General features: G+C 38.8%; 1 protein-coding gene across 1 annotated transcript in view; it reads right to left on the bottom strand.

Moving 5' to 3' along the window:
• The window catches only part of LOC149300413 (inactive N-acetylated-alpha-linked acidic dipeptidase-like protein 2), a 294,282-nt gene that overhangs the window by 28,125 nt on the left and 238,365 nt on the right, over nucleotides 1-27,792 (bottom strand). Inside the window, exon 12 of the mRNA XM_089485337.1 lies at nucleotides 17,541-17,636. Coding sequence (XP_089341463.1) covers nucleotides 17,541-17,636 — 96 coding nt within the window. The remainder of the gene's footprint in view (nucleotides 1-17,540; nucleotides 17,637-27,792) is intronic.

The raw sequence follows: 27,792 nt of genomic DNA, 5'->3' as shown, positions 1-27,792 counted from the left end.
TTGGACTGATATATATATATATATATATATATATAATCATATGTTTAATACCTATATGTTTTCAAAGACATACAAATAATCAATAAATCATTCCCAGATGAACAGATTACAATAGGTAGGCTTTGAATGCTATTGCTATTTCCAGCCATCTTTTGAGTGTAAAATAAATGACTGTTCTTTTACAGATTGTACATGAAATGGATTCCAGAGCTTCAAATAAATTATGTCTGCAAGGATAATTCCTCAGTTACATTATAAGTAAAGTTTGTTGATAAAGACATATAGTCCCACTAAAATCACTATTTTCTATCACAGACATCCATTTATTGTCATTGACAATGCAGAACAAATAATACTAAAAATGATTGCCACATTATGTAACAAAGTAACAGGGGATATAACATTGACTTCATTTTCTTTACACAAAGATATTGCTATATGTGGGAGTGTGGGTGGATGTCACACAGATGAACTTGGCTACTGATATGCAGTCTGTTGGGATGGAAATACCTAATGGATTTAATATTTCCTTAGTGACTTGGTATTTAGATGCCAATCTTTCTGATTTAAAATCCACCACACAATGCATAAACGATTTAGTATAAAATGTAATATTTAAAAATACTGCAGGTATGTTATACCACCAAGTATAAGTGCAGCTAAAAACATAGAATGGTAAAATAGTAAAAATGATTACATAATATTAATACCATACACACATACTTTCTAATTAAATGTTTCCAATTGAAATGGATATTAATGGATAATTCAGATACCTGGGATTAACCAGATTTTCCACGTTAAGAACCAGTGAGGGAGTACAATTTTAATGCAATAAGATAATGAAAATGATCTGCTTATCATTAAGGTACTTTTGTGATAGCCATATTGAATAAATGTCCCTCTTAATTTATGCATTCACAGTAGACACTTCTTTTCTCATCAGAAATAATGGCATCAAAAGAACTAAGTAAATATGTACCATTTATCAAGGGGACAGTGAAGTGCAACAGAAATTAAGCTAAGGGATTGTTTAGATACACTCAACTAACGCTACCGTATACAATGAAAACGCATTTGAATGAAGCAATATGTAATATAGTTTAAATTATCACATGACCAGGATGAGTAAATGCACCAAGTAAAATGTCACCAAATGTGTAATGACCGGTTAAATAAAACTACTGTATTTTCCGGCGTATAAAACGACTGGGCATATAAGATGACCCCCTAACTTTTCCAGTTAAAATATAGAGTTTGGGCTATACTCGCCATATAAGACTACCTCTCTACCCAGTATACAACAACCAGCCAATCACGGCAAGCGATGTACCTTACTGGTGATTGGCTGGTTGTTGTATACAAAGCCTGCTTGGATTGGGTGGGTCAGCTCTCCCTAACATATGCCTGTCCACACACACATGTATAGACATACACTGCCCTCACACACATATAAACCGTAAACCCCCGCTGTCGGCATGTCTGCTCGGTGTGCTTTCCCCGTGGAAAGTGTTGCAGGGGAGGCTGTCTGAGCGTATCGGAGAGTAGGATGTAGGTCCCCTGCAAGGCTGCGGGGGATCTGTATCCTAACCCTGCCAGACATCGAGCTCCCTAATGTTGGGCTAGTTAGAGGGAGGTCTTGATTTCCCCAACCAGCCCTGCTCATCGGGCACCCGCTGATCAGGGCTGATCTTGCACCTACCTCGGCGCGGCCCTGAAGACCGGCCCAGGGGAGGCGGCTTCTCCGCTCTCCCCTCCCCTAGAGATTTGTGATTCTCCAGTCCAGCTCGGTAAGTTTCAGTACCCGGCATCTAAGACGACCCCCGACTTTTGATTAGATTTTCACGGGTTAAAAAGTCGTCTTATATGCCGGAAAATACAGTACTTTTGAGTAGCTGTTAGCTGTTTAATTTCAACAGTGTGGGACAGTTTTCCAGTGGATTACTCAGATTTCATGTCAGGGAGAGATAGCATGGTAGGACACTTTGTGTTATTTTTATAAATGTTGTAGTGTGTTAGACGGGACAAAATATTGTGCACTAAGTGTGTTTTGGTTCAATAAGTAGCCCTGGATTTATATTCCAATTGTCTCTTGACACAAAGCTCTCTGGTGTCTGCCACAAGAACTATGCCTTGTAGGAAGCTCATGGATGGAAAATGGGTATTTTATTATCTTTAAAATCAGTGTCAGAAAGAGAAATATAGAAATGTAGTAGAAATGGGTAGAACAGAAACAGTAGTATAAGGAGCTACAATTAAGCCTCTCCCTTTTTGTCACCCCCCCAAAAAAACCACAATCATGCTCTAGCCACATACCTGATTTGGTTAAAGGAAAGGTTATTTTGACTAGGGTCAACAAATGAGCTGAACATTCTAACCTCTCCCTTATTTGCTTACTAGATTATGGATACTGATAAATCATGAAATTTGTTCCATGTAACATGGCTGATATAAATTACATATCTTAAGGTGTTAATAATTGTTGATTTATCAATATTTTATAGAAGGTGATCCTTTTTCCTCTGACATACTATATACAGAGATTAATTTGTGCTAAAAATAGAACCCTTTTGGCACTTTCAAAATGTGTTAATTAATTAGAACATATTTTTACAGGGATATGTCAGACCAAGCTGACAAATGTATCTTTTGATATCCTTTTGGCAGGCACTGAAATAGCTAAACAGTGTGACAGATGCATCCCTCTGCTACTAGTCTTGGAAAGGAAAAACAGACCATCCAACCTTAACCTCTTACATTCACGAGTATGTAGAATATGTCATGAACAAACAACCAACACATTGACACTAAAGGATTAAACTAACAAACATGCTTATTAATGCTTTAATTTTAGTCACGTTTTTTCTCTCCATCTGTTTTTTTCCCATTGCTGCTTTGTTGTGGGCACATCAAGGTTTTACCATGTAGGATGATGAATGAACTTTGTTCTACTGTGTGGGCCGGAGATGAAAGAAAAATGACTAGGGAGGCTATGATCTTTGGGCAAATTAGACTCCTGAACTACAGTATATATCAACTAGCCATGTCAGTATTAATATACAAAGTTGTCAGTTGCATTACTCAGGTGATAAACACACAACTTAAAAGGCCATAAAACCTAAAGGTAGAGTTTCAAAGTGCTTTATAAACAGTCAAGGTAGGAATCGAAAACTCTGCATTTATGCAGTGAAATGTATGACTTTGAAATTCAATACATTCAAACCAAAAGAGAGTATAAATGAAATTATTTTAAATACTTAACCCCTTAAGGACCAGGCTGATTTTTTACTCTTTTTGTACCCTTCATGACCAAGGCTGTTTTAACACCTTTGAGGTACTCGTTTTTACCTGTAATTTTCTTCTCTCTGATTTAGTGAACCCACACAAGTTATATATTGGGTTTTTTAAGAAAGGTTTCTTCAGATACCATTTTTTGATCATATCATCTAATTTACTTTACTTTTAAAAAAAAAAGCACTTTTTCTCAATTTTATTTGAAAAAACTTTTTATTCATCTATAAAAGCTAATGAAACAATCTGCTAAATAGATTCTACTATTTGTCGCAAGATTAGAAAAACCCAACGTTTTTATGTTATTGGTCAGTAAGTACAAGTAGTGTTATTTCAAAACCCTTTTTTTCCCAAATCTGATCAGTCTGCCCCCATTTGCTATTTGGGACACCACTTCAATTTACCCCATGAAACCATATATTTTTAAACGCAAGGCAACCCAATGTATCCTAAATGCCGGTATTTTAAACCTTTCTATGTGCAAATTCTACCACTAGCCTTTGCCAAAGTTTGTGGTAGTAATTTTTTGGTATATTTTTATTAACACAAACAAATTTATAGTTCCTGGTATATGTCACTGTCAAACAACACCTCAGTATGTGTTCATCAACATCCCCCGAGTACAGTGATACCACCCATGCATAGGTTTGTCAAGTTATTTGGAGGGTTAAAAGGCCACGTTTGTGAGCAGTGCATTTTTCTATTTGAAATTTTACCATCTGGTCATCCTGCCATGTCCTATTTGGGACATTTTTGAACCTGCCCAATGCAATTTACTCTATCAAACCGTACATTTTTAAAAGTAGACATCCTTGGGTATTTGAAATACCAGTATCCTAACTCTTTCCATGGATTTTTAGGAAGATACAGTGCTAATTTTTAGCACTTGTTCATAAAAAACTTTATTTTTTATATTGTTTTACTTTGTTGGAACTGGATTATCACTGCATAATTTTTTTACTATTTTTATTTTTTTCCATAACAAAACAACTATTTTGGTAATCACATTGTGATTAGAAAGCTGGGCTCCATTGACTTGCATGGTTGAATGCAGTACCTGTATGGACATCGAGGCAATATAGCAATACCGTTTAAGAGTTTAGATCTCTTTCTAAGCTCTTACCAGGCAGGTGATTAAGTGACTGTTTTTGAGTGATGTGCCTGGCACGTCATTGGTTGTTAAGGGGTTAAATATTATTATATTCATTAATAATATTTATCAAAAACATTACACTGGAAAAAAATCTGATAGAATATAGCAAAAGAGTTGTGTAAATAAAATTGTGATTTTTATTCCGTTGTTACTTATTTGGTCTTATAATTCAGCAACTTTTAAATCTTGTTTATTAGTTACTTTAAGTCATATAAAGTCATATACCTTAAGTTTATACCAAATAGAAAAAAGACACAAATCCATTAAATACAACTTGTGCTAGGTCTCTACTGTATTAAAACTGAAAAACACAAATAAAACCACACTTAAAACATTACTAATTCATTGGCTTGAAGAGAAGAGATTACCTACCTGACCCCAAAATGGCAATCAGACTTCTCTTTCGATTAAGGTATACCCTGCATTTCTATTGTTAGAACCACATATAAGAAAGAAAAAATAAATAAATAAAGAGATGGCTAATGCTTATGACATCTCCTCATCTCTCTCAAGGTGCTAACTTTAAAGTCCTTTCTAGAAATAAACAATCTTTGTGAAACTATTATGGCACTAATGAGACACTGTGATGTTTTTTTTAATTTCCTTTTACTTTTTGTGTGCAAAAAAACGTGTTCTCTTTCCTATATGTGGTGCTCAGGACTGCCATCAGAAATACTGAATTTGTTCTTACAGCTGCTTGGCGATGGTCTTGTAGCCCATTCCAGCCTTGTGTAGGTCTGCAATCTTGTCCCTGACATCCTTGGACAGGTCTTTGGTCTTGGCCATGGTGAAGAGTTTGGAATCTGATTGATTGATTGCTTCTGTGGACAGGTGTCTTTTATACAGGTAACAAACTGAAATCAGGAGCACTCCCTTTAAGAGCATGCTCATAATCTCAGCTCGTTACCTGTATAAAAGACACCGGGGAACCAGATATCTTGCTGATTGATAGGAGATCAAATACTTATTTCACTGAGCAAAACGCAAATCAATTTATAATTTATTTGAAATGCGTTATTCTGGATTTTTTTTGCGATTATTCTGCCTCTCACTGTTGAAATAAAAATAAAAATTATAGACTGATCATGTCTTTGTCAGTGGGCAAACGTACAAAATCAGTAGTGGATCAAGTAATGTTTTCCTTCACTGTAAATGCTGCCCTTTGGTGCATTAGACCACAATGAACAACTTACGGCAAAATTGCGACACTTTCAGTGATACTATCTCCCCCGATTGGAGGATCAAGAGAGAGGACGTCACTGGAAACGCTGCCATTTGGCAGAAGTTCATGCCAGGTTATGTACGTGGAGATGTGCCTGAAGATAGAGCAAAGAAAATAAAAGATTAGGTGAGAAGATGAAAGACAGAAGGCAGAAGAGAGAAGATGAAGAACAAGAAGATGTGGAAGCGGTTGGTAGAAGTGGTCATCATGGAAGATAGGGAATCATTTAGAGAGTGAGAGAGTAAATGAAAATGAGAGTGTGAAAGAGTAAGTAAGAGTATGTATGTAAGTATGTTGCTGTAATGCGGTGATGTCAAAAGCATTCTTTAACACCGAAATCCGCAGCAGGGGCCCTGTCTGATTGTTCCACTGAACGTCAATGTGCACCATCCTGAGAATTCTGAGCTGCCCTGCAGGTTGAATACAGGTATTGCAATCAATCATGCAAGTCAAAGGAGCCTATCTTTTATATATATTATATAAATATATATTTAAAAAGTTAAAAAAATATGAGAATGTGGTAACATATAAAAATAATACCCCACTGATGTCACCATACATATAAAGTTTATTTTTATGATCAAATCTTAAAATTAGCTATATATTCATTTGAAATGCCTATAGGGGGCCTAGTTTAAAAAAATGTATCATTTGATGAGGTAAATCGAATTGGTCAGGTTCACAGATGTCCCAAATAGGACATGGGCATAGACTGACCAGATGTTGAAATTACAAAAAAATGTGACTTCCTAAATATGGCCTTTTACCTCCCAAACAACCCATGCATTGGTGGTATCACTGTACTCATGAAATGATGCTGAACACATATTGAGGTTTTTTTTGGCAGTGACATATACTAGGCAATGTTAATTCATACCTGAAGTAAAATGTGTGAAAAAATGTAAGTTTATAGGTCAAAAAGGTCGAAAATGGATAGACAGTTTCAGGTTTACAGATATCAGTGAGGTTAAATAAGGATAGCTAGGGACAGGTTCACAGAGATCAGCAAGGTCAAATAAGGATAGCCAGGGTCAGGTTCACGGAGAGTTATAATTACATAAACATTAATGAGTGATTGAGTAAATCTTCCTGGAAATTGAATCATTAACTACAGTTACAATTATTATTATTTTACTATAAAATATATGGGTCACAATCCAGCCCATTACTTTTATTTATTACTTGTATTATTGTCTTCTTTATTGCCTAAATGTGTTTAATTAGTTTGAAAGTGTTCTAGATTTTTAATATTCTAGATTTTACACATTTTTCTTTTTGTTTGGGCTATTGGTTTTTAGACAACAAATTCAGTTTTCTGTGCATTTGTTTCAGATGAAAATCAGGGTTTTTTATATTCGCAAATTAAACTCATTATCACTCACCCTCATTTAATCTCTTATGCTCTTTGACGCTCTCTCACACTGGTATTCACTCTCTCAGCAGTCTCTGTACTGTGCAGCTCGGCCTCTTATCTTGCATCTTCTTGGTTTCCTGTATTCTTTCTTCTTTGTCCACTGCTCTTTGGACAAAGAAGCTCTTCCTTCTTCATCCTCTTCATTCTCTTTAAAGCTCCTAGAAAAAAGCTCTTCGTCTTCATCCTCTTCTCCATGGACAATGGGACAGGGACATGAACTTTGGAAAACTTCTGCAAAATGCTGGAGCTTCCGTGCACATTCTCTCTCCCAATTGGAGGATCGGGTTAGGGAGTGTGCCGAAAGCCTTTTTCCTTTAAATAACCTCCTTCCGCAAAATGGCGGTGCTTCCAGACACACCCTCTCTCTCGATTCGAGGATCAGAGAGAGAGGGTATGCCTAGAATCTACGCTCTTTTTGCCTGAAGTAACCTCCCGATAAACCGGAGAAAGAACAAAGACTTTTTGGAGCAGTGGAATAAGACAGAAGAAAGAAGAAAGAATAAAAGAACAAGAAAATGCAAAATCAAAAGCGGAGCTGTGCGGCACGGAGACACAGAAACGGTTAACAAAGAAGACATTCTGAGAGCACAAGAGAGGCTAAATTAGAGAGTGGGGATTCCTATGAATTGATGAAATATGCAAATTTTGTTAAATTACGACATTTGTATGAATCCGAATGCACAAGTCTAGTTTTCTACTTAAAAAGGGAATTGCCACAGCATTTTGTGTTAATAAATGAATGTGAAAAATGAAAGTAATGAATAATAATAAAATAGTAACTAATGAACGTAATAAATGAATGTATACAGATTATGATTTTGTCCGTCTATCAGCGTTGCTATAAATGTTGTGATTAAAACTAGCAGAACTGGCATATATAATCTGTTTTGTATTCTAATGTTATTGCAACTTCAGTAACTTAAGTAAATTTATGTTGCAGAAAAGTTTTACTTATATTAAAAGTAAGGTTTACACAAGTATTCTCTTAAAGAAGTGAAAAAGGCACCTCAGCTACTACACTATGGGCAGGAAAGAATTTTTTTTTCTTGTCACTTTAAAAAAAGATTGGTAATAATCAAGCAGATCCAAATAAAAGTATATTAAGATGGCTGGTTCCATGACATACACATATGAGGTTATGCTTAATGGTGCCACAGTTTCTAAGATGTCATTATTTTGTGACTGCATCAATTTAGAAAGCTCTTTGTGTCTATTTATCTTTTGCAACATATGTGCCAAATATGGGAATGAAAAGTGCAAAATCATAACATAAAATATGGAGCATATTTTGTATAGATATTTAGAAAATATTGGCACAAAAATAATCTAACTAGGTTAACCACCACAAGTCGAGGTATTTCATCCATTACATCTTAAGCCATCGCTGTGTATAGAAGGTGACGGTACATTCTATTATGTTTCTACATCTTCCTACATAACCCCTGTAAGACCATGGGCACCTGTAGGTTTAACCCCTTAACAACAAAGCCTGTATATGTCTTTGTACAAGTGAGGCTGACCGTGGATCCGGGGAGGAAAGCCCTCCCTACAAGAAAAATGGCCTCCGCCGCACCGATCATCAAAGAATGCGGCGGTGGCAGGCTAAAACAGCTTAGGAAGCGATCGGAATTGCTTCCTAAGCATAAATGGTGTTGCTGACATGCCTCGATATTGAGGCATGTAGCAACACAATCCCCCTACTCTGATAGCCTTGTGATTGCTCTGAAGAGCAACCACAAGTGCCATCATGCAAATGACGTTGCCGCCATTCAAAAGACGGCGTCAACAATAGAAAAATTAATGAATTCACAGAGGGTCTATCCAGACCCTCTTGAGAACTCTCGAGCTCCTCCTGCAGGTTGAATGCAGGTACTGCATTCAACCATGCAAGGTCAATGGAGCCCAGCTCACTAATCAGTGAGATAAGTTAAAAAAATTTAAAAAAAAAATATGGTGACATGGTGAAAAAATAAACAAAAATAATTTTTTTTATGAGCGAGTCCTACAATTCACGCTATAGCTTCATAAAAATTCCCTCATGGAAAGAGTTAAAATATTGGCCGGCTTCAAAGATGTCCCAAATATGGGACGTGGGCACAGACTGACCAGATGTCTAAATGGCAAAAAAATACACACATCTCACAAAGGTGGCCTTTTACCTCCCCAATAACTGAACAAACCCATGTATGTGGGTTATCACTGCGCTCAGGAGATGTTACTGAACACATATTGGGGTGTTGTTTGACACGGACATACCCGGAGCGGTAAATTCACACGTGAATTACGTGTGGAAAAAAAAAATTACTACCATAAAGTTTGACAAAGGCTGGTGGTAAAATTAGTGCATGGAAAGGGTTAAAATACCCACATATCAAATACCTTGGGGTGTCTAGTTTTCAAAAATATTTGGTTTGATGGGGTAACATAGTGACATATACCAGGAGCGGTGAATTTAAACCTGGAGTACACCGTGTGTGAAAAAAATAACAAAACAAATTTACTACCATAAAGTTTGACAAAGACTCATGGTAGAACTTGTGCATGGCAATGGTTAAAATACCAGCATTTGAAATACCGTGGGGCGTCTAGTTTTTACAAACATATGGTTTGATGGGGCAAATTTCATTGGCCGGCTTCAAAGATACCCGCAATAGCACATGGGGCAGAATGACCAGCTTTGGGGGAAAAATGGTTTTGAAATGTGCAGAAAAAAGCAAAAAAACATTGGGTATTTTTAAATTCAGGACAAATAGTAGAATCTATTTAGCAGGTTTTTTTCATTAGTTTTTGCAGATGAGTAAAAGTTTTTTTGGTTTTTTTAAAGTGAGAAAAAGTCATTTTTTAACAAAAAATCACCATATTTCATCATTTTTTATAGGGAGTTAGATTATTTTGATATGATCAAAATAATGGTATCTAAAGAAATCCCTGTTTGTCCTGTGTGTGGGAGCACGAAATGATAAAGAAAATCACAGCTAAACGGCAACACTGAAAAATGTTAAAAGAGCCGTTGTCCCACAATGGACTACGAGTAGGAAACAGTCTTGTCATTAAGGGGTTAATAGTCCTAAGTAAATAAATGTATCTGTGTCCTTTGATTAAAAAAACAAAAAAATATAGTAAAATGTGTTAAGCTCACCCATGCATTGCAAGTGAAAAATATGCCCCAGACGCTGTAGACACATATTAATCACATGATACAAATAGTTAGTAGAAAGTATTCTACTCCTTAAATATTGGCCATTTGCTATTATGTCAAGTTACAGATTGTCATTAATATTCTCTTTAGAGGGAACAGATTGTTCATCTTCATGAAGTCAAGATGTTATAATCACAGCTATCCAGGTGGTAGGGAATTTAACACATCAATATATCAAGTATATAAATTAACATGTCTTTTGTGGGTTACAGTTACAAATTACTAGTGAACATGGTTTACTATAAATCAACAAACCCCATTTGCCTTTATATTCCTTTTAAAACCAGTCCAGTTTGTTACAGAATAAGTGTATAGTACAATAGTAGTTAAAGATGTGAAAACCTAACTTATCATAGATCCCAACTTTTGCATATATTCCAGAAGAAGCCGAAAATTCATGCCAAAGCAGTCATTTTTAATAAATGAAACAATTCTTCACTACACAATGGCATATCATATGTCTCCTTGAATCACACAAGTACCTGCATTTATACATTATTTTTTTATTTGTTTGTTTATATGCAGGGGCGTACCTAGAGTATTTGGCACCTGGGGCGGATCCTGTATGTGCCCCCCCCCCACACACACACTTTAAAACTGCATAGCTTCTATCTTTATACTGGCGCAGACACTGAAGGTGGTACAACATTACTGTTATCATTATATACTGAGGCAGACATTGACGGTGGTACAGCATAACACCTATCACTATATACTGAGGCAGACATTGACGGTGTACAGCATAACACCTATCACTATATACTGAGGCAGACATTGACGTGGTACCGCATAACACCTACCACTATATACTGAGGCAGACAATGACGGTGGTATTGGGGGGGGCTGGAGAAGACCCAGCAGTCATGGTGCACATTGGCACCAATGACAAAGTGAGAGGTAGGCGGAGTGTCCTTAAAAATGATTTCAGGGACTTAGGTAGCAAGCTTAAGGCAAGGACCTCCAAGGTAGTATTTTCTGAAATATTACCTGTACCACGTGCCACACCAGAGAGGCAGCGGGAGATTAGGGAGCTAAACAAGTGGCTCAGAAGCTGGTGTAGGAAGGAGGGGTTTGGGTTCATGGAGAACTGGGCCGACTTCTCTGTCGGATACAGGCTCTTCGGTAGGGACGGGCTGCACCTCAATGGGGAGGGTGCAGCTGTGCTCGGGGAGAAGATGGCCAGAAGGGTGGAGGAGTGTTTAAACTAGGTAAAGGGGGGGAGGGAAACTACAATATAGAAGGGGAAGATAGTGTAGATAGAAAGCTGGGGCTTATAAATGTACCTGGGGGTGGAGCGGAGGGAGGGGTAGAATAGTCAATAGGGATAGGCTTCATAGGGAAAAAACCATACACCTCTAAATTGTATGCTTACTAATGCCAGAAGTCTGACCAATAAAACTGATGAACTGGAGTTAATAATGTCTGAAGAAAACTATGACATAGTGGGTATAACAGAGACATGGTTGGATGATAGCTATGACTGGGCGGTTAACATACAGGGTTATAGTCTATTCAGGAAGGATCGAAAAAAACGAAAAGGGGGAGGAGTTTGCCTTTATGTAAAGTCCAGCCTAAAGGCCACACTGCGGGAGAATATATGTGAGGGAAATGATGATGTGGAGTCATTATGGGTAGAAATATATGGAAAGAAAAATAATAAAATACTGATCGGGGTTTGCTATAAGCCACCAAATATAATGGAAGCAGCAGAAGATCAATTATTAAAGCAAATAAACAAGGCAGCAAATCACAATGAGGTGGTTATTATGGGGGACTTTAACTATCCCGACATAAACTGGGAAACAGAGACCTGTGAATCTCATAAAGGAAACCGTTTTCTGACTATAAGTAAGGATAATTATCTGTCCCAAATGGTACAGGACCCGACCAGAGGGGGCGCCCTACTGGACTTAATATTAACCAACAGACCTGACAGAGTAACTAATGTGCAGGTCAGGGGGCATCTAGGAAATAGTGATCACAATATGATACATTATAACTTGTCCTTCAATAAGGGAACTCTTAGAGGAGCCACAAGAACCATGAACTTTAGGAAGGCAAAGTTTGATCAATTAAGAGAAGCCCTTAACACTGTAAATTGGGAAAATGTCCTCAAAAACAAGAGTACAGACACTCAATGGGAGATTTTTAAGGATATCTTAAATTCTCACTGTGAAAGGTACATACCGTATGGGAATAAAAGAGTCAGGAACAAGAGAAAACCAATGTGGATAAATAAAAATGTAAAGGGGGTAATAAATGGCAAAAAAAAGGCATTTAAGCTACTAAAACAGGAAGGCAGTGAGGAAGCACTAAAAAGCTATCGGGAATAAAATAAAATATGTAAAAATCAGATAAAAGCAGCAAAAGTGGAGACAGAAAGATTCATTGCCAAAGAGAGTAAGACAAACCCCAAAATGTTCTTTAACTATATAAATAGTAAAAAGGTTAAAAATGAAAGCGTTGGCCCCTTAAAAAGTAATGAGGGAGAAGTTATAGACGGGGATCAGGAAAAAGCTAATCTATTAAATATATTCTTCTCTGCTGTATTCACAGAGGAAAATGAAATGCCAGGTAATATACAGCAGGATGAGATAACTGCCCCAGTACATGTCGCCTGTCTAACCCAGGAAGAAGTGCAGTGCCGCCTAAAAAAAATCAAAATAGACAAATCACCAGGTCCAGATGGCATTCACCCCCGCGTTCTAAGGGAGTTAAGTAATGTAATAGACAGACCCCTATTTCTAATATTCAAGGACTCTATAGTGACAGGGTCTGTTCCCCAGGACTGGCGCATAGCAAATGTTGTGCCAATATTCAAAAAGGGGACAAAAAGTGACCCGGGGAATTATAGGCCTGTTAGTTTAACTTCTGTTGTGTGTAAACTGTTTGAGGGTTTCCTAAGAGATGCTATTTTGGAGTATCTCAATGAAAATAAGTGTATGACTCCATATCAGCATGGGTTTACAAGGGATCGGTCCTGTCAAACTAACCTGATCAGCTTTTATGAGGAGGTGAGCTCAAGACTGGATCGGGGTGAATCACTGGATGTCGTATATCTTGATTTTTCCAAAGCATTTGATACGGTGCCACATAAAAGGCTGGTACATAAAATGAGAATGCTTGGGCTGGGGGAGAATGTGTGTATGTGGGTAAGTAACTGGCTCAGTGATAGGAAACAGAGGGTGGTTATTAATGGTACATACTCTGAGTGGGTTACTGTTGCTAGTGGGGTACCACAGGGGTCAGTTTTGGGTCCTATTCTTTTTAATATATTTATTAATGACCTTGTAGAGGGATTGTATAGTAAAGTATCAATCTTTGCAGACGATACTAAGCTCTGTAACGTGGTTAACACAATAGAGGACAGTGCACGATTACAAATGGATCTGCATAGGTTGGAGGCTTGGGCTGGGATGTGGCAGATGAGGTTCAACACAGATAAATGTAAGGTTATGCACATGGGGAAGAAAAATCCAGGCTGGGAATATGAATTAAATGGGAAAACACTGGGGACGACTGACATGGAAAAGGACTTAGGAGTTTTAGTTAACAGTAAATTTACCTGTAGCGACCAGTGTCAGGCAGCTGCTGCTAAGGCAAATAAAATCATGGGGTGCATCAAAAGGGGCATAGATGCCCATGACAAGGAAATAATTCTACCACTGTACAAGTCACTAGTCAGACCACACATGGAATACTGTGTACAGTACTGGGCACCAGTGTACAAGAAAGATATAGTGGAGCTGGAGAGGGTTCAAAGACGGGCAACCAGAGTAATAAAGGGGAATGGGAGGACTACAGTACCCAGAAAGATTATCAGAATTAGGCTAGGTTTCCACTTCGGTTTTTGTCCTGCGTTTTTTTTCTTGATGAAAAACGCCAAGAAAACTGCCACTGCATTTTCCTGCGTTTTGGCGTTTTTTTCTGGAGTTTTTTCTGGCGTTTTAGCCTTTCCAGCCTTTACAAGTTAGAAGTTTCACCCAGCTAAAAGGGATTAGGATAAATGGCAAGTATCTGCCCCCTGATGTCATTTACTTGGTAGACCCCTTTGTCTCTTTTCTGTGGTTTGTAAGGCATGCTTTATTCCTAATGTCTGCTCCTCTAGGAAGATTGGCCCCAAATGATGGTGCAAATTGTTTGCTGTTGCTTTTGGCAGGCAGGATCCCGTTGGTTTGTTTGTAATGGCATGTTTGTTCCAAATGGTGTAAAATTCAATATGAACCAGTCCAGGACTTTGTTTTGTGTGAAGCTGTTTGTTTTCAGCCTATTTCTCGTAGGACACACAGATACTGGGTCCATCCTCTGCATTGTAACTGTGGAAAAAACGCCATAAAAAACGCCAAGGCAATAAACCCACATGGCTTTTTCATGGCGTTTTTTCTCTCCCATAGACTTCTATTGGAGAAAAACGCCAAGATTTCCTTGAAAAAACGCCAGAGTGTGAACATGCTGCGATTTTGAAAAACTGCCACAGAGCCCAAAAAAGCAGAAAAACGCCAAAGAGGACTGAAAAAACGCCAGACAGAAAAACGCCAAGTGGAAATGGCATTTTGCGATTTTCTTATTGAAAAACAGCTAACATCTGGCTGCTGCGTTTTTCCACTAAAAAAACGCCAGGTGGCGCTATTGGCGTTTTTATGGGCGTTTTTAGCATAAAAAAACCAAGTGGAAACCTAGCCTCAGGGTTATTTAGTTTGGAAAAAAGACGGCTTAGGGGGGATTTAATAACTATGTATAAATATATAAGGGGACAGTACAGAGATCACTCCCAGGACCTATTTATACCCAGGACTGTATCTATAACAAGGGGACATCCTCTACGGTTGGAGGAAAGAAGGTTTCTACACCAGCACAGACGGGGGTTCTTTACAGTAAGAGCGGTGAGATTATGGAACTCTCTGCCAGAGGAAGTGGTTATGGTAAACTCAATAAAAGAGTTCAAAAGGAGCCTGGACGTGTTTCTTGAAAGCAATAATATTACAAGTTCTGGATATTAGATTAATAGGGACAGAACGTTGATCCAGGGATTTATTCTGATTGCCATATTTGGAGTCGGGAAGGAATTTTCCCCCTGGTATGGGGCAATTGGCATCTGCTTCATAAGGGTTTTTTTGCCTTCCTCTGGATCAACACAGTAGGGACACAATATGTATATAGGTTGAACTTGATGGACTTTGGTCTTTTTTCAACCTTATGAAATATGTATGTTACTATATACAGAGGCAGACATTGACAGTGGTACAGTGTAATCCCTATCACTATACATTGAGCCAGACATTAACAATAGTGCAGCATATGTTACTATATACAGAGGCAGACATTGACGGTGGTACAGCGTAATCCCTATCACTATACATTGAGCCAGACATTAACAATAGTGCAGCATAACTCCTATCACTATATACTAAGCCAAACATTGATGTGGTGTAGGCTTACCACTTCACTGTCTGGCTTAGTAGTAGGGATGCACCAAAACGAATTCTGGACTGAAACTGAAAATGCAGCATTTACCTGTCCGAAACCCAATATGACTCCCCACCGTAAAAAACAAAAAATCTCACACTTTTATTTAAGGTAAGTAAAACACCAAAATAGGACAAAAAAGTTAAATAACAATATTTATATATATATATATATATATATATATATATGATTGTTAACAGCAATCACACTCCTATCATGCCCAGGCATACCCAGATTCCAGCATGTACTAGCTGACTTGGCATGATAGGAGTATGATTGCTAACATTAATGCATTCTCACAAACTCATTAATTATATCCCTCATTCAGACAATTCATCCATTCTCTCACTCATTCTCACAATGCATTCACACATTAATTTATTCTCTCACACATTCTCACTGTTTATTCCAATATACTTTCTACCCCCCTGTCTCACTATCTACCCCCCTCCCTTCTCACTTTAACTGAATGCTTTCCTACCTTTCTTTTCTCCTTTCAGCAGTCAGCTCCTTTTCCTCTTCTTCGCTCTTCTTCTTGTTCTTCTGTTTTCTTCCGGTTCAGAGGGCACGGACGGCGGTGGGCGCGGCTTCAGTGTTGTGCGCTGGAATCTGACTACAAACCCCGGCGCACAGCAGCAGTTGCCGCGCACGTTGAGTGATTTTAAGCCGGTTAAAGGGAGATCCTTGATCTCCCCAACCGAGCCTGCTCCTCCAGCGGCGGACATTACTGTCCGTCTCTGGAGGGGTGCCCGGTGCCGGCAAGTTGGCACCCCCATGATGAGCGGCACCCGACCACCCCCTCCCTCCCCCAAATACGCTACTGTTTATATGCATACACATATAGTTTCATTCATGTTTGTTGTTAGATCAAAACCAAACCAGTGAAGTAGTTTGGTGTCATAATGCTCATAAGTTAAGAGGATACATTGATAAACCATCTCAAGAGAACCCAAAAAAACCTGTAAAGTTTGGCAAGTTGTGAATTGGCTGCTTGTGGCAGGAGAGAGCTAGCAGTGGAATCAATTAGTGTGCTTTCTGTGCATGGACACAGGGTCTCTTTTTAGCCTCCCTTGCATATTTATAGAGCCAAATAGCTCATACCTCTTCATCTGACTGTATGCTGGTGCGCTGCTAGCTAAAACCTGAAAGTCTGGCTCATTTCAATAGAAGGATACCTATAATTGCAGCATGCAAAGACTGCATATTTATTAACAATGGATACTAGACTTGTGCTATCGGATGTCTAAAGGCGAGGAGTGACCCTCAGTGAAATACACAAACATTCTTGTTTGAATTTTGACTTTGCTGTGACTTTTAATCACTCTTTCTCACACTCTCTCTCTCAATGTCTCCTTACCTTCTCTGCCTACAGCTTTAATTTTCTTGACTCTTTTCCTGCAGCTCGCCTTTTCTCCTTACTTTTCTTCTTCTGTCTTTTTTCTACTTCCTTTTTCGTCCGCTTCTCCCCATGTCTTATTTCTACATCCTGGCCTTCCAGGGAACTTCTGCACAAGGAATCCTGTGGGTCCCTCATTTTGTGAAAGTGCACGAGAAGGCCAGAATAACGAACACGAGAAACAAGTTTTTTGCCCCTCTCTTCATTCACAAATCTATCTGCGTTATACCGGCCTCTCGGCCAGAATATTAGAACAAACCAACTGTTTTACAAAACATAAGGTTTCTTGGAAAAACATGCAAAATCAAACTAAATTCTATTTAGTGATTTTACTCAGTACGTTAAGAGGTATTCAGATCTCACAAATGGAAAATGAAACAATGTTTTTTCTTATTTTACCTTGGCAATATATTCATGAAGATTAAAGGAAGGATCCATTTGTTTGTTTGTGTTTTCTTCTTTAATGAAGACTGCTTCTGAGAGCACATTCGAAGCCTATGACACAAAATAAACATCTAAGATTATCAAAAGAGTAAGTACTTAAGAGTACTCTTAAGCGTTCTAAACATAACCTTCAGCATGGTGTTTTCTGCAACAAAGTTTTAAAACATATACATTTTAATCAAATTGTGTATAATTATAGAGACATTGATTAAGAATTACTTTTGTAGCAAAAATGATCAACTCTAAAATTAAAAAGTACATTATCTACTCATAGGTAGGTGTGTAAAACTCTGTCCATAATCCGAGAGGGCTCAATGTATATCATCTGCCACAACAATTAAATAAGGAAAATGGATAAAGACATGTTGGAACAACAGAATATGGAGTCATTAGTCAAAGGTGTTATATTTTGTCCCACATAAAAACAAAACATATAGACTCACATCTATGAAATGGAAAACTGTGGCAAGGGAGAATGTTTCATAGAACATGACTAGAAAGGGAAATTGGTTTCACAGCTAAACAGCGATACTCAAAAATGTTAAAAGAGCCATTGTCCCAAAATGTACTACGAGTAAGAAACAGTCTTGTCATTAAGGGGTTACTGCTAGATTTAACGGTTAGTCTGTCAGGAATGCAGGCAACCCATCATGCATTACATTTATTGTCAGATGTGCATGGACAAAGGGTCAATAGCTTTGCGTCGTACACAAACTATGGAATATTTCTAAATGACACACCATATTGTGGACAGAGGTATGCAGCAGGACACATTTATTTTGCTCATTTCTTTATTTGAGGGGCCACATGTTCATCACATTCCATTACAGAATAAGGTTTGCAACATGTAACCATTTGATTGGGTTAACATTATGAGAATTTACAATCCATCCCTTGGTCTCCATGGACTTTTGACCACACATTTTGTGTTTAACTGGCTGGCTGGAACTTTCCTAGCTGCTTTACTTTGCCCATTATGTACAAAGACTGGGAGGAGGAGAGGGTAACATTTTGTAAAGTTAATTATTCCTTATTTTATTGTATCATATTATTATGATTATTACTATATTATAATTATATAGTGCTAACAATGTATGCAGTGTTTCTTACAATACATATATTCAAGGGATATGACAAAACTAGAATTGTCAGACTTAACGTTAGGTAAAGACAGCCCTGCTCACAAGCTTACACTCTAGAAATGATTTAAACTACAATGGATTTTTCCAAAGCCTTTGTGTTGATTACTTTTGTATGACAATAACATGAAAGCTGAGATATTTACAGATTTATGTGCAGAACAGTCAAAACTTTACCCATTTGTCTTTGCATACAGAAGTGTGGATGTATTCTAAGTTTAGATGCATTCCATAATGTGTGTGTTTTCTCTAAAATATTCCATTGTTCACTATTAGATAAGGCATATGCACCTGAAAATTACAAATTACACAGCTCCAAAGAAGAGAGAATAACTGCATACAACCCTTGCAGACAATATGTACAAAATTACAAGTACATTTAATTCATAATTAAAATCCAATTCTTGATCTTCCATTCTTACTTGTACTGTTTGAGGACAAGCTGTCATAATTGCAGCATGTCGGCTGATTACACAGTAATCAAGAAGTAAATCTGATGCTTCAATAATCCTATAACCATAATCTAGGTTTGATTAGTGCATGTAGACACACGCACTGTGATTTTATCAAGATATATACAGACCCTACAGGTCTCACTCAAGATGGAAAATACAGAGGTACAGGCATTTTAAACATAGCTGTCAAGAGCTCCAAATGTTCTTGTAATTGTCCTGTTTATTGGGATTGCTGAAAGTTTAGCATACTAATTTGGCAAAAAATAGTAGCAAAGGCCCTCAGTGTTACAACTGAATCAACTTGATGTCATGAGCCTCACCAGGTTTTGTGTCATATTTCCTATCAACAACTGTGTTCCGCCAGTCTGTGAAAAAAACATTTCTACAAGAACAAAATTAATTATTAACTAACAAATGTCTTTAAAATGTGACATGTTTTCTTTTCTTTATGAATGATGTAGCAAAATATTTCCAAAGACTATGTTGCTCTCAACATCAGTGGTTGTAAGTATGGAGCAGGGGTGTAGTTAGAAATCATAGGGCCCCGGAGCGAATATTGCCCCGGGGCCTGCCAACTTCACCAAGCAGCATGTCCTACAGCGTCCCCAAACATCTTATGAGTACTTCTTTTGTCCCCTAACAGCTTATGAGTGCCACCTTTGCCCAAAGCAGCTTCCTAGTACTGCCAAAAAGTTTGCCTGTGCCATCTTTGCAACAGCGTGTCAGTGCTCCCAAACAGCTTATGTGTGCCATCTTTGTCCCCAAACAGCTTGTCGGTGCCAACATTGCCCCTTGCCCACCTCCAACATAAACTATGGCATACATATGTAAACGCACTTGCACAAATTTACATATGCTAACACACACTTACACATTCTCATTAACACACACATACACACTCATTCAAACACGCACTCCACCTCACACTACTCTGACTCCACTTACACATCCATGCTCATACACTTACACATCCATGCTCACACACACTTCTACATAGACATGTATGATCACATACACATATACATAGACATCTCTACCCACATACACTTATACATAGACATTTTAATGGTCACATACGGTTATATACAGACATCCATGCTCACACATACTTATAGACGTATAGACATGCATGCTCACAAAGTGCTACTTGCCTTTAAGACATGTATTGCCAGCAGTGAGGATGAAGGCAAGGCAATTGCTTCTCTCATTGAAATAGCATTGTACTGTATATATTGCATATATTATACATTTTCTATCAGTTACTCATCACATTTTTATTGAAACATATGTGCCAATAAAGTTGCTAGGATTCTCTTAATATGCTGTCAAATAAATAGCATTAATTTATGATTATGTTTAACCATAATAAACCCAAACTAAATCTTAATCTAATTGAAAATAAACTGTAATAAAAATGAATTGATATGTTCTATAGCTATATTTTCAGTACAGTCTCCCAAATGAACTATGGCTCAAGGTACAAACTGCAAAGTCATAAAAGTAAATTTATTATTGATTTTAGAAATGTTTTTTGATTTATCCTTTAGACATTGAATCCCATTGTATTTGCATTCATCCCTTACTAGTCTGTTACTAGTCTGTTATAGGCAATTTATAAGTCAGTAATAAAACGTATGCATATTAGAAATGTGTTCCAATAAGCTAGGTACGAACCATTTAAAAGTACACAATAAGTCCAAGTTCACTGAAATTCACATATGTCATATTAACAAATATTGTTTTTTATTGCTATTCATACTTACACTGTTAAGGGCCAAGAATGTAGCCATAAATAATATGTTGGCACATTCTCTATGGCATGAAAGAACTACAATCGTATAACTTTAGATTCTCAATACATTTTACTTACTTCACTTTGAGTAAGAGAAAAAAAAAAAGTCTTCTGAGAGATGCGATGAAACATGAAAGTAACCTTCAAAAACAGTTATGCATATTTTGAGAGAACTAAAGAACCATTGTGAATTCTCTCTGAAGACCATACAATATCATGTCAGAATTTTCATACTTATATAGCATGCTTTGAACATATTTCTCTACATTTAAATCCTATATATATTAAAAACTTGGTTAAACTACAAAGCAATAACTACGGGTACTTATCCTGATACCCCACATAGACAAAGATGAAAGGAGGAGAAAGTTGTTCATTCTTTTTTTAGGATAACAAGGTTTATTAAAAAATAATATAGAAATAAAAGTGAAGCATAAATAGATGCTGCAGCAAAGGTCGATGCAGAATCTGCATTTGTCATACTAATATACTATGATGATTACAAATCAGATTATCCTATTGTGCATAAAATATAATGTATGAGATTCTTCCCTAAATATAATCCACCATGCAAAATTACCCCAAGAGAGGGATAGATTAGGTATAAAGCCAAAGTTTGCTAAAATGTGAACTCTGGATGATTCAGACAATTTTTGTTGGTTAGTTTTGGCCCATTCATTTTCGGGCAACGAATTATGTTCCCTGCCCGTGTGGTTCGAACAAAAATCGAAACCTGCTGCCTGCTGTACACATTCAGTCTCATTCACTCTCTCATCCTCGTTCACTCTCTCTCTCTCATGCTCACTAAATGTTTCCCTACCTTCTTTGCTGACCACTTTCATTGTGCATCTTTTTGTTCTTCATTGCCTCTTACTGTCACTGCTGTCCCTTGAGATGGCGTATTGATAGAAACCTAAAGCTTTTGTTGTAGACTGCCTTTTTCAATCAGGCATTTCTATACTGACCTACCCCACTCAGAGCCCAAACGACAGAGACTCCTACAAGACCTGGTACCTGCAGTCGTGGCACGCAGTAAGCGAGAGAGTGTGAGTGAAAGTTTGGGCCTGCAAATTTCATATGAAAATTCAGAGCCTTTTGCTTCATTTTCACCTGCTTCTTGGTGGGTCTCATTTTCGTGGTTTTGTTCAAAGCGCCTTGTTTGCTAAAAAACAGTGAATTTTCAATTGGTATGAATCCGAATGCACAAGTCTAATATATATTGTGTGTGTATATATATATATTACTTTCTCAGAGGATTAGCTTGATGGGGCATAACAAAGTTATGTGGTAGCGTTCATTCAGTATGACAGGTACATCTGAAAGTTTCCTCATGGGGTATCTAGACCTTTTTGGCTTAGATCTAGTCTTTTTTTCTTCAGAGCGCACAATTTTTACAGTTTAGGTGGTAAAAGGTAATGTTCTGTAAGTGTAACAGTGAAATATAAGATAGGAAGAGTAGTAAAACAGGTAAATGTATTGCGCCATTAAAGTAGATTATATATATATATATATATATATATATATATATATATTTACGTAAAAGTCTGCTAAGGAAAATGTGCTATTCATTGACAGTTTAGTAGAACATACTGAGTTAATAGATTGAGCTTGAAGTTAAAAATTGGAATTGAATATGATGGGAAGTTTATTTCAGAATAAGAAAAAGTACTTTAATCAAAAGTTTGGATCTGAAATGTTAAAATGGCAAGATTGGAGATATACAAAAATTGGTAGTATGCAGAGAGATAACTACTCTGTAATATAACTGCAACAATTTAAAGCAGACACTGTTGCAAATAAAAATTATAAAAATAGAGTTTACAAACTAAAAGGCAGCAAAGAAATGATACACATTAGACTTGGGCACCAGAGGGCTCTTCGTGTTCGTCTTCGTGCTCGTCTTCGGGGGGAAAAAAAATCTTCGTATTCCGCGAATATTCGCCCGTTCCTGTCTTCTCTTCGGGCGAATATTCGTGGACATTCTTCGTGCTCGTTTCATCTTCGTTTTCCTCCCGGTTGCCTAGCAGGGGTTAATACGGGGTTAAGAACACATCGGAGCAGCAGCAGCTGCCGTGAAGGTACGTGTGTGCAACTCTATTGGTCGTTTCGGCAGGGGGCTGGTCTGGCATCAACGAATGAATTGCAGAACTGCAGAATGCACTTCATTCGTTGATGGCAGACGAGCCCCCTCCCGAAACGACCAATAGAGTTGCACACACGTACCGAGATGTACTGTACACAAAACACATTGCCCGAAACTGAGGACCACGTTCCTCTGAGCAGTTGTCTTGTCTGAGACCTAGACAAATGCTCCAAGGAACTTGGCCTCCTTTTTATCATACACAGTCACACATCCATAGATGTTTAATAAAAGAATAGGGATTATTTTACATTTTTAAATCGATTTTGGACCACTTTTAATACATGCCTAACATTTGCTACCTATTTATAATGGCATACTTTGCAACAACCCAACTTTTACTGGACAGGACTGGAAAAAAGCAGGACTGTCCACGAAAATGTTGGGTGTGTTGGCAGGTATGCGAATGGAAAAATGTTGGACAAGAACTAAAAAATAGCTTAGGGTTAATGTACGGTTATGTTTAAGATTATTAGCAGTGCACTGTTTTGGTTAAAGATGTATTATGTCTAAATAATGATTTAACTTTAATTTTAATGGGTTTATTTAATTTTATTTTAAAGTTATATTTATTATTTACTTTATTATATTTATTTAATGTTGTAGTGCTACCCTACCCAGCTATACCTATGTGCACTAGCATACCTAGTTTAGCTAAATTTGATGGGACAGGAAAAAAGCAGGACTGTCCCTGAAAAAGTTGGGTCTGTTGGCAGGTATGTGGATGGAAAAATGTTATAGGGTGAAGTGTCAGTTATTGTGTTATGTGTTGTGTGTGTTATGTGTTATGTCACTGTGTTATTTGTGTTATTGTGTGTGTTATGTTTGGTTGGTTGTGTATCAGACGGAAAAAAATGAAATGGAAATGGAAAAGGAAATGGAAAAGGCGAATGAGTGGGCAATTGGCGACCCGGTCACCTGTTTCACCCCAGGGCAAAGCACCCAAACACTGTCAGTCTTAGACGTTTAGCAGCAGACTTCCAGAGCTCAGACACTAGGCCCTAGCGTAAACTGGCCACTCCGGCGGAGGTAGCAGCTTATTGGCCACACCGCAAACAGAGGCAGCCAGGGGGGGAGAAACTACCCTTACCATTAGGGACATTTTGGGCATGACTCTAGCCAGGAAGCGAACTGGCAGAGAAGAGACGCTGGCACCACCACCAGCAGCAGCATTGGGAAAGGCGAATGAGTGGGCAATTGGCGACCCGCTCACCTGTTTCACCCCAGAGCAAAGCATCCAAACACTGTCAGTCCTAGACGTTTGGGAGCGGACTTCCAGAGCTCCAACACAAGGCCTTAGCGTAAGCTGGCTACACTGGCGGAGTTAGCAGGCATTGCCACACCGCAAACAGACGCAGCCAGGGGGAGAAACTACCCTTACCATTAGGGACATTTGAGGCATGACACTAGCCAGGAAGCGAACTGGCAGAGACGAGACGCTGGCACCACCAGCAGCAGCATTGGGAAAGGCGAATGAGTGGGCAATTGGCGACCCGCTCACCTGTTTCGCCCCAGTGCAAAGCATCCAAACACTGTCAGTCCTTGGCGTTTGGGAGCGGACTTACAGAACTCAGACACAAGGCCCTAGCGTAAATTAGCTACACCGGCGGAGGTAGCAGGCGTTGCCACACCGCAAACAAGTGCAACCAGGGGGAGAAACTACCTTGAACATTTTGGACATTTGAGGAATGACTTTAGCGAGGAAGCGAACTGGCAAAAGATCCTGGCACCACCACCAGCAGCAGCAGCATTGGGAAAGGCGAATGAGTGGGCAATTGGCAACCCACTCACCAGTTTCACCCCAGGGCAAAGCATCCAAAGACTGTCAGTCCATGACGTTTGGGAGCGGACTTCCAGAGCTCAGACACTAGGCCCTAGCATAAATTGGCTACACCAGCGGAGGTAGCAGGTGTTGCCAAACCGCAGCATGTGCAACCAGGGGGAGAAACTACCCTTACCATTAGGGTCATTTGAGGCATGATTTCAGCCAGGAAGCGAACTGGCAAAAGATGCTGGCACCACCACCAGCAGGTGGCACCTCCATATTGGCACCTCCGTCAGTTACCACAAAACCAACTTCAACATTGGTGCCCGCCTCTGCTCCCACCCAAAGGCTAAACATTTTCCTCATTGCATGCAGAATATTTTCGGAAGTGTGCTTTTCATCCATCACTTCTGCATGGAGAAGGAATGATCGGTAGCCTGCTGCAGCAGCTTCCTTAGACACACCGGGCTGCCACCAGTGTGCTGTCAAAGAAAGAAAGGCATGCTGGACGCTAGGTGCACTCCACAAATCTGTTGTGAAATGAACAGACTGACCAGCAGCCTTGGAAAGCTCCGCTTTCACTGCTGAAACACAGGACCGATACAATGAGGGGACAATGTTCCTACTGAAAGTGGAACGTGACGGAACTGTGTATTGTGGAGCCACAGCCGTCATCAATTGTTTGAAAGGTTCCCCTTCAATCATGGAGGATGCCCCTCCAACAGCAATGAACTGACCAATAAGTCGCTTTATTTTATTGGCCTGCTGTTTGGGCATTGTTCTCTTGGAGTGGAATGCCCCAAATTCTTCCAGGGTGGGCTGGGCATGCAGTGCTCCAACCTGCCTTGGTCTCTGGCTGCCAGCACTAGCTGCTGCTATTGGCTCAGAAGCAGCTGTTGGGGTTTTACCACTGTCTCTGGAGATGGTACTAGTTGTTGTTGTAGTACCACGGCCATCAGCTATGCTGCCTGCACTACGTTTTACTTCTGCATCTTTCCCCAATAGCACAGCGTTGTGTTGAGTGCTGAGGTGATGCTTCATGCTAGCACTGGTAAAATGGCCAGACACTTTCCCTCTGCTTATTAGCTTCCCGCAATGTTTGCACTTTCCATAGCGCCCGTCTTCAACATTTTCAAAGTGCTCCCAAATTGGGGCACGCATAGCCTTGGGGTGTGCCTTGGGTGTGCCTTGGGTGCTGCTTCTACTGCTCGGGGTGGATGAACAGCGGCAGAACTAGTGGTGGTGGCACTGGTGGTACTACCAGTACTGGCCATAGTGGGACTGCTAATTGCTTTAAGTCTAGCAGATTTGGTAGGTTTTGCTGCTGCTGGTGGTGGTGATGATCGCAGCGGAGAAGGTGGAGGCTCAGGGGAAAATTGTGCACTAGTCATTTGGACACTGCTCCCTGAGGAATCTGATTCCTGACCACTCATCTCCTCTACTTCCTCTGGCTCATAGTCTAGTTCTTCATTAGCCAGATCAAATGGAATTCCTGCTAGGCTGGAGCTAAGACTGATATCGTGACTAGTAGTAGTGAGAGCAGGAAGAACAGACTCTGCACTTGGCCTCTCAGTCTCAGGCTCCTCTGCTACCTCGCTAGCTGGAGTTCCACTATGTGTAGCCATGTCTCTAACGGTCTTTACAAAAATATTGTAAGGACTTGGTTGCTTGCTAGAGGTGCTAGGAGGACATGGCGTGGTGGTACTGGGGAGAACAGTAGGCGCAGCACTAGTGGTGGTAGAGGTGGTGGTTTTCCCTACAAAGGAATGAGAACGCTTTGGTTTGAGAAAACCCCTCTGAGTCTTGCTGCTAATTTGGCTCTGCTTGGTACCTTGCATGCTGCTCGTGGATGGGGAAGATGCTACTTGGGGCAAAAGGCACTTATTTTTACTGACTGGGCTAGTAGAAGTACTAGTTGTGCTACCCTTTAACTTTGAACATGCTTCTGGTGCTTTAGGCTTTCTGTAAAAAACCATAGCGCTTGTGGGCCTGGCAGCCCTACTACTGCCTGCTTGTGGTGCCTTTCCTTTACTTGATGATCCTTCAAGCAATGCTTCCCCAAATGATGAGCGAGAGCTTGGCCTACTTGGCCGACTAGACTGACGCAAAGGCTGCATCTTAGAACTGGTGGTGGTGCTGGTGGTGGTGGTGGTAGATGAAGCTTGTCCCTCCTTAGTCCCAAAAGGAGGATCCATTTAAAATTTTGTGTTGTGTGTGTAGTGTAGTGTTTAAAAAACTATAAAAAAAAAAAAAAAAAGGAAAAAGAAATTAAAGACCAAAAAATTAGAGGAATTTCTCTTCAGTGCTACTGCTTAAAAAGTAAAACTATGCACAACTGCACTAAATTATTAACTCAAGATTAACTATTTATATAACTAGCAGTATTTTATTTTTAATTTGAATTTACACGGGCCTAAGAGCTTAGCCTACTACTATGCTAAAGCTATATTTCCTTACTATAAGTCTACCTCTAGGCAGACGCTCTCAAGCCCACTAAGCTAAAGTGAGGTTAAATCAGATTCAGTATATGATTTATTAATTAATATTAAGTTATATAATATTAATAGATTAGAAATAATTACTTATATTATGTATTATAGATAGAAGAATATAGATTAGGAATTAGAATTTAGAATTACTTATATTATAGATTATGAATTACAATTTATATTATATTATATATTTATAATATATTATAGATTAAGATTAAAGAAGATTAGAATTATTTTAGTACTACAGCTAGTACCTTGAAGCTTTGCTTAGTACAGTTGTTGTCATCACACAGTCAATCTTTCTTGAAAAGAAATTAGAATAGAAAATAAAATGTAAGAGCAAAACAGTTAGCTTCACTACTTGCTGAACAAATACACACAGCACTTATGCGGCTGCACTCACTAGCCCAACAAGTTCACTTCA

The sequence above is a fragment of the Sceloporus occidentalis genome, unplaced genomic scaffold, assembly GCF_023333645.1.
Source record: "Sceloporus occidentalis isolate IW3139 unplaced genomic scaffold, rSceOcc1.0.p SCAF_25, whole genome shotgun sequence".
Taxonomy (NCBI): Eukaryota; Metazoa; Chordata; class Lepidosauria; order Squamata; family Phrynosomatidae; genus Sceloporus; species Sceloporus occidentalis.
This window is presented reverse-complemented; position numbering and strand designations above follow the sequence as displayed.